The sequence below is a fragment of the Rana temporaria genome, chromosome 1 (genome assembly GCF_905171775.1).
Source record: "Rana temporaria chromosome 1, aRanTem1.1, whole genome shotgun sequence".
In the NCBI taxonomy this organism is placed as follows: domain Eukaryota; kingdom Metazoa; phylum Chordata; class Amphibia; order Anura; family Ranidae; genus Rana; species Rana temporaria.
In genome coordinates, this window is record NC_053489.1 from 315183030 (window position 1) to 315198222 (window position 15193).

General features: G+C 44.2%; 1 protein-coding gene across 2 annotated transcripts in view; it reads right to left on the reverse strand.

Moving 5' to 3' along the window:
* Nucleotides 1–4915: 4915 nt before the first annotated feature.
* The window catches only part of RAD23B (RAD23 homolog B, nucleotide excision repair protein), a 51785-nt gene continuing 41507 nt past the window's right edge, over nucleotides 4916–15193 (reverse strand). For both annotated transcript variants that reach the window (XM_040359117.1, XM_040359127.1), the window contains exons 9-10: nucleotides 14146–14343; nucleotides 4916–6282 (exon numbers count right to left, since the gene is read on the reverse strand). In XM_040359117.1, the coding sequence (XP_040215051.1) occupies nucleotides 6169–6282; nucleotides 14146–14343 (312 nt within the window). In that variant the 3' untranslated portion in view covers nucleotides 4916–6168. The remainder of the gene's footprint in view (nucleotides 6283–14145; nucleotides 14344–15193) is intronic.

Below are 15193 nucleotides of genomic sequence, written 5' to 3' on the forward strand. Positions count from 1 at the left end.
GGGGGTTCAGTCTGTGATTGGGGGGTCCATCTGTGATTGTGGGAAATCAGTCTGTGCTGGGGGTGTCCATCTGTGATTGGGGGGGATCGGTATGTGATGGGAGTCTGATTTGGGGGGTCAGTCTGGGATGGGGGGATCTGTGATTTGGGGGGGTCAGTCTGTAATGGGGGGTTTGTGATGAGGCAGGGGGATGTGATGTAAGGGGGGGGGGGCTGAGGACACTGATGTACAAGGGGTTCTATGATTTCTGCACTGGCAAAACACAGGTCTCTGATTTCTATGTGTCCTGTTCACATTGAAACACTGAGCAGTGTGGTGCAAAATGCATTCTGTTTCTATGCACCGCAACTGATCTGTGCTGCCTAAAAATGAAAGAAATGTATTTTGAGATTTTAATGTCGATTTCGATGGTGTGTGGGTCTTAAAGGTGTGTGCATGTGTGTGGTGGGGGGGGCGCTGTGAAGTGGAGGATATCATGTGGCGTCATAGCACCAATATGACATTCGGACCTCCGCTGGAAGAATTTTTTTCCGACCGGACCCCCGTGAATTTTAATTCACTACCCCTGCACTAGGCCATAAATAGACCCGCTACGCTGGGAGCAAATTTTGCTCCCATTGCTACTCCTATTTTCTGAAAATAGTAATGTCGATTATACCAAAAATAATTATTTTTGAGACAAAAATCTAAGCTTTTGACTAAAAAATGTCTTTCAACGCAAGGTAGGGTAGTGTGTCCCCATTTGACAGCCTCACGTGCCAAATGATGTGGAATGACCGTGTAGAGTGAAGAGACATCAGCCGTAGCCATGATCCAAGGCATTTCTGTTGGCAGGATTTCTTCTAAGATTTGCAACATCTAATTGGTGTCCCTTAAATAGGCCCAAGTTTCTTTGAGTAGTAATCAATGTATTCACCCATCCTGGATGTAAGGGAATCCATTCCATTAACTATCGGTATTGGGGGTGGATTGGTGCCATCTTTATGGATTTTGGGAATAGGGTATAAAATTGGTGTGCGACAAGATTCAGGTGTTAGGTATTTTGCTTTTTTATTGAGAATATCTATTTTAAGGCCTAGATGTACTGTTTGTTCTAGCGCTCTTCTACATTTGAACATTGGATTTCCCAGTAATCGATTAGAAGTACTTTCATCCAACACGCCAAGATAAATTAGTAAAGAACATTCTTGATCCACCCACCAAGGGTTTTACATTCTTCCCGAATGAGAATTTTTTTTTTACTTTACCTCAACCAGCACTGGAGACTCATATGACGTCAAGGCGTTCATTTGCTGAAACAGGGGGCAGTATACATGCTGGAGTGCAGCTGTGGATTACAGTATGTAGGGCGTACCAAGAGACTTCTCAGGATCCGAATTAAAGAATGTTCAGAATATAATGAAAGGTTTCAATAAACACAAGGTCTCCAAGCACTTTTTACTACATCACAACAAAGATCCCACCTATTTGAAAATTTGGGGGAATCAAACTCTACGCCAGACATTGGAGGGGTGGGCATAAAGTGAGGACATTGAGTTAACTAGAGTCCAAATGGATCTTTACTTTAGATCAAAGTCTACGTTGAGGCCCAGAGGTACAAAAGTATCTAAATTGTTTCCTTAGTGATTTTTCGGTTTCTTAGCATAGATCTTGCCTTTTAGCATATATTTTATTTTTGTCCCCACTTTATATATATTAGGGCTGTGCAAATTAACTTTTAATTAATCGATTAATCTTTAATTTTTTTGATCGATTAAAATTCTTTTGATTGGTACTCACCTCTCCGCCGGCTTCTGGGCCTTCAGGGAGTTCCGTCGGAGATCCAGTAACGTCACGGACTTGCCGGCGGGGCTTGCCGTGTCCATCTGAAGGGCTCTTTTGCTGTGCCTTCATATCTGCATGCCGGCGGGACCTTACTATCTGGCACACGCAAGGGTTGTTACACTTCCCTCTATCAACCTGGGATTCTACAACCATCCACTGGGAGTTGTGATAGTTCCCTTCATGGGACATCTACATGCCGACAGACTGATGTTAACCTCTCCTCATCTGGGATTCAGCAGTGGCATCGTTGTACACATTTTTATACCCGTATCATACTTAGCTACATGTTTTTATGACTGCTTTTGGTACCGTTTGGTATTACAGACACCATTTTTACAGTTTATGTAGCTACATCGATTTTTATCTTCAGTGCAATATTTATTTGGTTACCTACTTGAAGACTATAAAAGTTTTAATGCTATTCCCATTGAGTGCTGCCTTTGTGTGTTTTTTTGTATCCTGCTATCCATTTTTCCAGTGGTTGGTAGCTGCACTGGGAATCAGCCTGCAAGGAGATCAGCTAAAAATAGTTGGATCTGTATGTGCGTTATAATTAATCGATTAAAAAAAAAAAAAAGATTAATCAAACAGAACATTTTTGATCAGTAACAGCCCTAATATATATATATATATATATATATATATATATATATATATATATATAAATATATATATATATTCTCCATACTCATTTTATCTTTGACCTTCACAATATTATTCTCCCTCATATGTCACTTGGTTGTTATCGCCCGTGTCATTTTCGGTAGCAGACTTAAATTATTTCGCAAAATACCCTCCTTTTTAGATATTTATGGCATCTCATTTATCCTATTTCAATTTACTCTAGGCTTTTAGCCATTATATATTTTTTTAATAATTGTTTTATGCATACTTGATAGTATTGTTTTTACAACACCGAGAAACTATTATTTCTTCAGTTCCGGCATCTGCGATATAGCAACATGTCTTCATCGTTGTAGCTATTAAACTTTCCCATCATGCATTCCATTATATGTTTGCACTCAAATCATGTCTTGCTTTTTAATACTTTTTTCACACAGAGCTGAAGATTTTAAATTAGTGTGAACTTTTGTTTTGTACCACCAACAAAATGGCTGCGCCCATCACCGCACAAATATCCTTAAGAAAACGCATTTCCATTCACAATATAAGGACACTTCCTAAGCCCATTACTCATCCCCTGATGAAGTCACGTGATCACCGACAATACATGTAGGGACGTAGAGGCAACCGGAAGTGACGCAGGCGAGCTCGGAGCCCGTGGATACACGTTTTGTTTACGGTTTGAATGCCAGTACCTTGTATACTTTTTATGAAAAAAATGCAATTGTAGTTAAAACATACTACACTATCCTGGAAATCCTTTTACCTTCCCTGCTATCATATATGCAGGACATCTAGAGACCCCTTACACCACGGACATAACAGCCACTGCCCACTTCCAGGGATTACCCAAAGCACCAACCAGGCAGGCTGGATCCACTCAAGCTTTTCTTATATGCTGTAACCTCACAGCAGTGGAGTAAGGGGCCATCCATTTACCTTAGCAGAAGGCACTGAAGAGCCATCACTCTGCCCAATTGCACCCAAGAAGGCACTGAAGAAGCCATCACTTTTTATGTGCGATGGCACATTTTGGACTTTTTATTTTTGCATCACACTTTGGAATTGACCATGTTTACCTAATGCACCTTTGCATTTCATGATTGTTTACATATTTCACAGCAGATGTGATCGTTTCAGAGCAGATGTTATTTGCGCTTGTACTATTTGAAGTATTTTCCATGATTCTTTCACATTGTGTCACATACCTCTTTAGCATTTGAGGTTTATTTGGACACTATTGTTTGGCACGTTATTTCGTTTGCAAATTACACCCATTATCATTGCTTTTATGCTTGTGCATTTTTATAGTTTGCCACTTGCACAATATTTTGCACCTATTATCATTGCTTTTATGCTTGTGCATTTTTATACTTTTGCATATAATTTTATCAACAGCTCAGCACTACTTTTCACTTAGATAGATATGATGCAATAGAAGTTAAATACTCTGGTTATTTACAACCCCAAGTCTGGAATAAAAACGCAGCGCATAGGCATTTATCCCTCTTTTTTCCTCCCCTTTCTTTTTCCTTTGGCAAAAATAAAGGCATTTTCACCCACAGAACTATGTCTGGTGAAGAGGTGCTCAATTCTTTAGACCAGGGGATGCCCAACCTTTTGCAGATGGAGGGCCACTTAAGCAACTTGGTAACCGGTCGCGGGCCGACGGACACAACCCACTATTCTTTTTTTCTGATGTGCTGCGGTTTACAATGCAGTGCACCTTTGGCTTTCCTGCACTTTGCAATAGACTTCTATTGTATTCTGCAGGTTTGGTGCACTTTCAGAAAGCTCACCAAACTCACAGTTAAACAGAAGTCTATGGCTCAGTGCAGGTAACCTGCAGGTAAACTGCAGGTAAACTGCTCTGCATCTGTGGGTCATTTTGAAAGCAGCCCAGTAACCAGAATGATTACATTTTTGGCAGGTAAATCTATTTTTATTTATATACTTCAACAGTATATTTAGCCGTTTTCTTATTGTTCAGCTTTTAGAAACACGAGCCATACAAAAATTGTTATAGTGAATTGCACAAAAAAAGGAGGGGGGGGGGGGGCAGGCATGCATGTTTTTTTGTACATTCGGGTGTGTTAAAGAGCCCATTCAAATGAAGGTCTCAATGCAATGCACAATAAAGCAAACACACTACACTTTAGGACATTGCACAGAGGGACATGGGGCCCCACAGATTAAAAAAAAAAAACTACCTACTGTAACAATCAAGTGGTTTAGCAGCTCTTTCCTATTCTGAACAGGTCAAACACAGTTTATACAAAGATCATTTTTATAAGATCTGAGTGAAGATTTGTCAAAAAAAAAACAAAAAAACACCACACTACAGCCACCATCAAAACGTAAATTTGCCTAGCTGTCAACAGCAAGCTCTTATTTTGACAGACATCAGTCCATTCCATCATACAAAGCATACAGAAATCAGATAGAACAGCAAATAATTTTACCCACACACTGTACAAGGAGAACCTTTAATGTTGTGCATATTTTTATGTTTTTTTTTTTCTTTTCCTTTTTGCCGATTGTCCATCTGTCCATTCATCCAAAGTATATAAGTGGTACATACACAAATAGTCCTAACAGTTCAATTATATGCCATGCCCTCTTTAAAAATAACAGAGGATGGGTTGACCTCTCAAGCTCTGTCATGCCAGCTTTACAGCAGAGTAACTCTTATTGAATATTTTGCTACAGGGGGGATGAAAATTAAAACGGTGCAAAAACCCTTCTGCCAGCTTCTCACATTAAGCAGCTTGTATTGATATGGGTCTGGTTGGTATAGGTGTTCATTCAGGAGAAGTATAGGGGTAAATGGGCTGGCAGTAAACAGTTGTTGCACAATGTCATCTGACATGGAAATTAAGTAATCACTGGAAAAAAAAAATATGTTACTTCTTAAACACAGCAAGTGGGCTCCATCAAAACTAAAAAACATGCAACAGTTGTTTTAAAACCTTTACTGCAATGTAAAAATTGAAGAGAATGAGCAATTAGAAAGCTATCCATTTCAATTAACGGTAAGGAAAAAAACAAAAACATACTGTTTTGTCAGCCAGAACAGAAAGTGGCTACTTCACAACCAATGATCAGGGATTTACTTAAATATCAGTAAAGATTTATTGGAAGAAAGTGCTTCTGAACCCATTTTCACAGCATTTGCCACAAAAGGTGTTCTGTGCACTAACTTCAGGCAAATGATCAGCTATCTATAGTTTGGCATTTACATTTCATAAGTCTTCCTTAAAGCCCTAAAGTCTTACAAGGTAACAAGCTGGTGCTACTGTGAATTACAAATACCTCCAATAGCACCAGTTTTGTTTTTTTTCAATACCAAGGTATATGTCAGAAAGAAAACAAGAGGCAGGGCATTACACTAATTTTCTGGATCTAAATATACTAGTGAAAAAATAAAATATATGTAAATTAGCAGATGGTATTCAGAGGGGAAAATGCTTGCAGAAGCTATATTTTCAAATTTTTGTCTTTAATAATCTTTCCCATAGCACACATGGATTGCTGCAACTGCTCAATTATAGCAGATGTATGCATTATATTCTAGCTTTTTCCAATATTTCCCTAACCCACCCCACCCTCGACTATTGTACACCAAATATTGTGGATATGAGCCCAAATCATCCCAATAAATCCAGTGAGCAAAGTTAGTGTAATGCACTGGTGTGAAGTGAGATAAAAAATAGTCTTTTTTCAATCCTCATCAAAGTTCTGCTGTAGGAGAAAATTGGCAGCCAGGTTTTCATTCTTCTCACATGCAAAATATGCCTGTATCACCAGTCCCTCAGGAAATCCTAGTGCTTTTAGCTGCAAAAAAACAAACAAAAAAAAAAAAGGGTACAAAGCATTGTTAGCAAGTTATACAATGTAGTAAAGAATATATCAAAATGTACCAACAAAAACCACATTCTACAAGACTGAACACATTAAAGTGGTTGTAAACACTTTACAACCACTTACTTACAGGCAAGCCTAAATTAAGGTTTACCTGTAGGTGCTCAAAATATCTCCTAAACCTCCACAATTTAGGATATATTTACAATGACGGGTAGACATCGGTGCAGGCGCACTTTAGAAACAGCGATCGTGCCGTTCCTAAAGGAGGCCGTGCCGTCATCGTGGCTCCAGCCAAATCACCGCGATGGAGCCGCGATACCCGGAAGTAACCCCCGGGAGAGATGTCCAACGTTGAGCGGTGTACGAGGATGGCTGCAGGGGCTTCAATTCTGAGGTATTACATAATAAGCTAGTATGCAATGCATACTAGCTCATTATGCCTGTGTCTTGCAGGTGTTTTTTTTTTTAAGTGGGTTTACACCCACTTTAATCATCCATCTTCAGGATTGCAGTTTTTGAACTTGCGTTTAGTTATGGCTTAATTTCCATATACAATATAAGTTACAGTTTAAGAGTAACTGAGCTTTGTAATAAAACAGGAAGTTCTGGACAGCCGCACTCCAAAGAAATAAAAAGAAAAAAAAGTAACATGCGATTAGCTGTGGCAAATCAATGCTTATCACAACAAACACACACTGAATCAATTTCATTTAGTAAAAATGGTTGCTTATAACAGTAAGGGCCCTTTCACACGGGGCGGATCAGTAATGATCCGCCCCGTGAACCTCCGCTGCTCAGCGGGGATCGCTCCGTTGATCCCCACTGAGCCGGCGGATGATTTTTCTCCAGTCTCTCCCCTATGGGGGGGGGGAAATCGGATGTATTTCCGCCCGTATGAAAGAGCCCTTAGACGATGCAGGAACCCTGCAAATCCACTGCGGGTTCCCGTGTTGCACCTGACTTGCAAAGCAGTTCACACTGCTGCGAGTGTCAATAGAAAGTAAATAACACCCCCAAATCAGTTTGCATATCGCAGTGCAAACTGTCAGTTCGGACATAAATCGGAACGCATGGGTGTGAAAACCTATGTGATCCGATTCTGGAGTAAACCAAAAAAAGGGTCATGTGAGAGGTTGGTCCGAATGCGATGCAAATTCAACCATACTATTATCTGTATGGCTGAAATTGCATCACACAGACATCACATGCGATATCGCACTGGCGAATCAGGCCTCACCTGTTGTGTGGAAAAAAAAAAAAACAACACACAACACTGTCACCGGTGTCCCTGATCACTGCAACACCAGTTACAAAACCACACTGTTCTGTACAAAAAGGGGGGATATTTGTACTGTCCTGGCATTTTCAGGCCTCAAGAATTGAGATAGTACATCAGCATTTATAAATTTTTAGAAAAAAAAATAAAATGATAAATACAGTGGAACCTTGGATTACGAGAATTCGCTCCAGGCGAATGCTCGTAATCCAAAAGTACTCGCATATCAAAGCAAGTTTACCCATTTTAGTCAAATGGAAACAAAAATAAAATGGTCCTGCATTGACGTCAATGGCATGCAATACCACATAAGGCCAGAGGCAGGGGGTGCCGGAGAGCCTTGGAAACGGCCGGAAATGCCAGAGGACAGTTCGGCTGACCTCGGCAAACCTCGGAAAGACTCCGTTCACGAGCCTTTCCAAGGTTTGCCGAAGTCAGCCAAACTGTCCTTGGGCCTTTCCGGCAGTTTGGCTCCGGCGCCCCCCCCCACCTCAGGCCAAACGCGATACTGCACACGGCTTTGGCCTGAATCCTGCTCCTTTTGCGTGACAACACTCGCAAACCGAGTTAGGACTTTAGGAAATGCAGTGCTCGTATTGTGAAATGCTTGTGAACCATGTTACTCGCAATCCGAGGTTCCACTAATTTTCATATTACACACACACACAAAGTATTTGGGTTATTTTTACCAAAGAAATGTAGCAGAATACAGTTTAGCCTATATTTATGAAGAAATAGGATTTTTGTACTCACCGCAAAATCCATTTCTCTGAGTTAATGGACGGACACAGCAGCATCTTGACCTTAGGGTATGATCGTCCTTTTAGGAGATTGACTAGGCAGAAAAACAGCATGTTAAGTGTTAAACACATCACACAGTACAGTACCTTCCAGGGGGCGGTTCCCCTGGGTACATCCCCCTTTCTCTGCATATGCAGCCTCAGTTCGTCAACAAGCCGTACAAAGGAGGGGTGGGTACTGTGTCCGTCCATGAACTCAGAGAAATGGATTTTACGGTGAGTACAAAAATCCTATTTTCTCTTCCGTTCATGGATGGACACAGCATCATCTTGACCTTAGGGACATCCCCAAGCAGTGTCAAAAACAGAGCTCTCCAACAAAGGAGCTGCAACCTTAAAACAGCCGTCTGCAAAACCTTGCGGCCGAAGGAGGCATCTGAAGATGCACTCACATCCACCTTGTAAAACTTCGAGAAGGTGTGGACCGACGACCAAGTCGCTGCCTTACACACCTGTAAAACAGACGCCTCATAGCGGAAAGCCCAAGAGGCACAAATTGCCCTGGTCGAATGCGCCGTAACTGGGAAGGGGGGCGCCCGCCCCTTTACAGCATAGGCCTGAAGCACAACCTGCCTGATCTACCTAGAAATGGTGGCCGACAGACCCTTCTTCGGACCAGTCACCGACACGAACAGTGAATCCGACCTCCGGAACAGAGCCGTAGCAGACAGGTACACCCGTAGGGCTCGAACCACATCCAAGGAATGCAGCGCAGCCTCACTTGGGTTCGCCGGCCGAGGACACAAGGATGGGAGAACAATGTCCTCATTAATGTGAAAGGCCGAAACAACCTTAGGAAGGAATGACGGCTGCGGACGCAGCACCACCTTATCCCTGTGGATGACCAAATAGGAAGCCTTCCAAGAAAAAAAGCCGCCAATTCAGAAACCCGCCTGACCGATGTAATTGCCACCAGAAAAAACACCTTCTGGGAAAGAGTCAATAAAGGGATCTCCCCAATGTTCTCAAACGGAGGCTTCTGAAGCACAGAGAACTAAAATTCAAGTCCCACGGAGGCAGTGAAGGACGTACCGGAGGGGCCACATGCCGAACCCCCTGCACAAACGTACGCACCAGGTAGTGCGCCGCCAAGGGTCGCTGAAAGAAAACAGCCAAGGCCAAAATCTGCCCCTTAAATCATACTTAAGGCGAGTGCCTGGTCCACGCCACGCTATAAGAACAGCAGAATCCGGGACATCACGTATGCACGGGGGTGCCATTTCATCTCTTCACACAGAGATGCAAGCCTTTCACGTACAATGATAAATCTTCCGGGAAGTAGGCTTCCGCGCCCTTGGCATGGTAGAGATCACCGAATTCGACAGACCTCGGTCCCTCAGCACCTGGCTTTCAATAGCCACACCGTTAAAGCCAACGACTGTAAAGCAGGATGAAAGATATGACCCTGCGACAGAAGGTCCTCTCGCAGTGGCAGTCGCCACGGAACATCTGCCACCAGACGCACCAGATCCGCGTACCAGAGAAGGAGAGGGCAATCCGGAGCCAATAGGGATCATCGGTATCCCCTCGGCTTCCACTCTGCAGAGCAGCTGAGGAAGAAGCTTCAGGAGGAGGAAAGGCATATATTAGGCGATCGTGACCCCGCGGTGCCACCAACGCGTCTGCCCATGAACCGCGACACCTTGCGATTGAGTCGTGATGGCAGGAGATCCACATCCAGAGTGCCCCATTTCAGACACATTCTCTGAAACACGTCCGGGTGTAGCGACCATTCTCCTTGGTCTAGCGTTTGGCGACTTATGTAGTCCGCCTGCCAGTTCTGTATACCCGGAATGTACACGGCCGAAAGAGCCGGAACGTTCTGCTCGGCCCACCGGAGGATGTGAGGAACTTCCGCCTCCGCAGCCGAGCTCCTTGTGCCCCCCTGATGATCGACATAGGCCACAGCCGTGGCGTTGTCCGACTGAACCATGACCGGACGGCCCTGTAGGCTGAGACCACTTGGAGAGGAACAGCCTGATTGCCCGGAGTTCCAGGACATTGATCGGCAGTCCCCTGGGCCGACTGAACACCCCACACTCCCCCCAGCCGGTGAGACTGGCGTCCGTCGTGACCACTGTTCAATGACACAGGAGGAACGACTTTCCGGCCCGAAGAACCAGAGACGTCAGCCACCACACTAGGGAGGACCTGACCAGGCGACTCACCGGGATTTGGTAATCCAGAGGCGCAGGGCGCTTGTCCCAACGCGACTGACGACTCACCACCCGACCAGGCCTTTACCGCCGCTGTCTGCCTCCTAGAGTGCTGCCCTGTGCCGTTCTGTCCCTCAGGAAGTGTGCTGGAGCCGTTTGCGCCGTTATTTTAGCCATTAGACTCCTATCCAAAATGGCCGCCGACCATGCAGGCTTCAAGAAAATGGCCGCCGAACTCCAATAAAAGCGCCCGGGGCAGCCAAAATGCCGGCCGCAATGATACACCAAAAAACAACAGCACACAGCAGCAAACACCTGGGACCCCCTCCCACACACACAGCAAACGACACCACCCCCCCCGGAGAGCAGACACAGCCAGCCCCAGGATGGAAGCCCCCCCAGGCGGACCCCCCACCTCACGGCCGTCCCAGAATATAGGGAAGGAGGGGAAGGGAGAGAGGAAAGCAGGGCGGACCCTCAATCGACCTCCCCAGGATTTCCCAGCCGCACCACCCTGCCAAAGCAAGGGGACTGCTACTTACCCGTCCTGCGACGACTGGCTGGAGGCATCCCAGACAGAACCAACATCTGCACGGTTTACGGCATGGCTGTCAGCCCGGCACACCGACACAACAGAGCCAGGTAATGTGTGTGCTCTGGAGCGTATAGCTCACGCCCACCCCTGGAGCAACGGGGCATGTCGTGGACGGCCCAGCGCGTAGCTAAAAGGCCGGCACATGCTCGATGGCCGAACTGGGGGGACTACAAGGATCGAGGATGCAACCTGTCACCCAGTCGGCAGTTGATTGTAGATCTCAGGATCCAAAAATGCAGAAATGAAAATTAAGAAAAAAAAGCAAGAACATCGCAAAAAATCCCCAGGCCACATGGGCCCACAGGGAGCCATGTCATTCTCCTGTGTTAGGCAGAAGAAGAAAAAACTGAGGATGCATATGCAGAGAAACAGGGATGTACCCGGGGGAACCGCCCCCTGGGAGATACTGTACTGTGTGATGTGTTTAACACTTAACATGCTGTTTTTCTGCCTAGTCAATCTCTTAGGAGGATAATACCCTAAGGTCAAGATGCTGCCGTGTCCGTCCATGAACAGAAGAGATTTTTTTACTTGCAAAATTTTAAAACAGAAATGAAAAAAAAAAATCCCCCCCCCCCAAAATTTTTGGTCTTTTATTAAGCAAAACAAATAAAGAAACCTAGCAGCGATTAAAGCGGAGTGCCACCCAAAAGATGAACTTTCTATTAACAGCTCGTCTTTAATGTAAAAAAAAAAAAAAAAAAAAATGTTTTACTCACTTCCATTTGCCTAGTTTCTGGTCCTAGGTGGTTCAACTTCCTGTCTTAAGACCCCATTGCCTCCTGGGAAATGATGACATTCATTTCCCAGGAGTCTCTGGGCATTACTGCGCCTAAAAATCGCCCAGCATGCACCTCTCCCTGAAAACCAGGAAGAAAAAGGAACCGAGCTTCACATGCTCACACATATGATGGATACGGCCACAACATGAGCTGGAGGATATAACAAAGTGTTTGCAATGATTGCTGGAACAATTGGGGGGCAATTTATATGTTTTAGGGACTATTTAATGTGATTATTTTTTGCTTGCAAAAAAAAAAAAAAAAAACAAAAAAAAAAAAAAAAAAAAAGGTATGCACGGAACCCCGCTTTAAAAAACACCAGAATAAAGCCATTTGTGAAAACAATTACCCAAAAATCATATGGGTATAGTGTTGCATGACTGTGCAGTTGTCAAATTGCGATAGCGCTGAAATACTGAAAAATTGGCCTGGGCAGGAAGGGGGGTACCCAGTATTGAAGTTAGAGGTCGACCGATATATCGGCGGTCGGCCGATATTTTGCCTTTTTAAAGATATCGGCATCGGCCGATTATTATGAAAAATATGCCGATTGTCTGGGATCTGAGGTAGGGGTGTGCTGGGTGGAATTCTTCCGCCTGCCTGCTATCTGCTGACTTTTTTTTTTTTTAGTTCAGGAAGTTAGCAGCCAACCAGCGGGCCGGTAACAGCCAATCGGCGGCCGCCGACATCCTCCACTGTAAAAAAAAAAAAAACGTCCGACGTACTGCGCGCCCTCCTGCCTACAAACCCCAGAATGCAGCGCGGGCCGGCAGTTACCGCATTCTGGGGTTTGTAGGCAGGGCGCGCAGCACATCAGGGGACGTTTTTTTCCCCCAGAGTGAAGGATATCAGCAGTGGTGGCCGCCGATTGGCTGTTACCGGCCCGCTCTGCAGGCAGGGCAGCATGTCAGGGCCAGGGACGAATGGAGCTTTCTTGTGCTAGGCTAGGAGATGGAATGGAGCCTGGAGCGCTCCACTGGTGGGCATTAATGAGGTGGCAGTGAATGACATTGGGCTGTACTGGTGGGCACTGATGTGAGGCAATGATGAGGTGATGCACTGGTGGGCACCAATGAGGTGGCACTGATAGACTTCAATGAGGTGGCACTGTTGGGCACTGATGTGGAACTTATGGACATTGATATGCTCCACTGGTGGCTACTGATGAGGTTGCACTGGTGGGCACTAATGGATACTGATAGGCTGCACCCCACCTCTCCATCCTAAACAATTATCTCCTCCCAACCCCTCCACCCTAGGTTTTTAGAGATGAAGGAAAGAAGAAAAAAAAAAAAAAAATCGGCCTAAAATATCGGCCGCAAAAATCGGCAACACATATCGGCCGCCCCGATTTACAAATGGCATCGGCCAGAGAAAAACCCATATCGGTCGACCTCTAATTGAAGTGGTTAACCACTTATCAGTCAATGTACATAAATAGCAAGGCTAGTTTGTGAAGGACACACATTTTTTACAGACGCTTTTTTGTAGTCACCGGAACAAGTAAAGATTCACTATGATGACATTGTACCGCTGTGGCTGTAAACATGTACAATAGCTGGCAGCTCCAATATCACCACTACAGCAGTACAAGGCCAGTGCCAGTCACTGCCACCACCAGTCGCAGGGTCCCTGATCACCGCCACTACCAGTCACTATGTACCTGAACACAGCCACACCAGTCATATTGGCCATAAGCTTGGCTTATAGGAATTGAGATGGCTATAAGTGACACTACACTACACTACACACTTCACTACATTCCCTGACCATGTGTATAGGAGATGACCATTAGAGTACAATGGCTTTGACACAATTGTTTGATTTGTGTGATATACAAGATACAATGTCCTGTACATAATCAAGTCCAGACAGTGACAGTTTCAAATGTGGTATTGCCATACTCAAGTAGTAGAATGAATTTTAAGGTGTAATTCTAAGTACAGTAAAACGGTTTGTGAGCAAAAATATAATAAAAAATTGGGCACAGTGTGACGGGGTAATTGTCATACATAGTTGACAGAACTAAAATCACAAAATTGATCTAGGCAGCGAAAATGTGCAGTATTGAGATGGTTAAGAAACACTTTGAATTTAATTTTACTGTCAAAATGCAGAGATCTAACTTTCATTTTCAAAGCTTAATTGAATAAGCTGCAGACAGAAGCTAATAGTTTGCCATGCACAGCTGATCCAGTTTTTGTGCATGTTAACAAGTACATACCCTTTCAATAGCTTCCTTTTCCTGAGGTGTCACTTGAATATAGTTCATATGACCACTTCCAGCTTCAGCTGCCACTCCCACTCCCCTTCCTCCTCCTCCGCCGCCACCTCCTCCGCCAACTCCTTCTCCCTGACTTCCAGATTCTGGGATTGGATCATTTAACATCTGGATGAACTGCTCCTGGTGTTGACTAATTTGCTGTTATAAATGTAACAAAAGAAAAATAAGAAAATGGATATAAAAACAGACCAATACGAAAAAATGTATAAAACAACTATCCAATATAAATATGAAGACAAGCAGGCAAGAAAGCACCAGTTAATATAGTATTTGTACACCGTTACTACCAAGTAAAAAAAAAAAAAAAACAACACTAAAATAAAGAGCCATCAGATGAAAACATGACAATACAAATTACTTTAAAGCCTAGGTTCACATTGGAGCGCTTTGTCATGCGATCTGAGAGATCGTATGACAAGTCGCAGCCTATTGGAGGCAATGGCACTGTTCCAATCGGTGCGACACCACACCGATTTGCAAAAGTAGTTCCCGCACTACTTTTGCCGATTTCAGGTGTGACTTCATTAGACATCTGTGCATGAAGCCACACCGATGTCCATCAAATAGCACCTGAAATCAATCTTATCTTGCCACTTTGAAATCGTGTTACTTCAAGTGAAGTAGCATGATTTCAAAGTAGCATCAATGTGGACCAGGGTTAAAAAGGGGTTGTAAACCTCCATGTTTTTTTCACCTTAATGCATCCAGTGCATTAAGGTGAAAAATAGGATTTTTGCACTCACCGTAAAATCCATTTCTCCGAGTTCATGGACGGTCCGTCCATGAACTCGGAGAAATGGATTTTACGGTGAGCATTGACCTTCGGGTTATATACCTTCCTTTCAGGAGAGACTTAGGCAGAAAAATAGCACTTTAAGTGTTAACACTTTCAGTACAGCGGGTCCCCCGGGTACATCCCACTCTGCACATGCAGCCTCAGTTTGTAAACAAGCAGTACAAACAAAGGAGGGGTGGGTGCTGTGTCCGT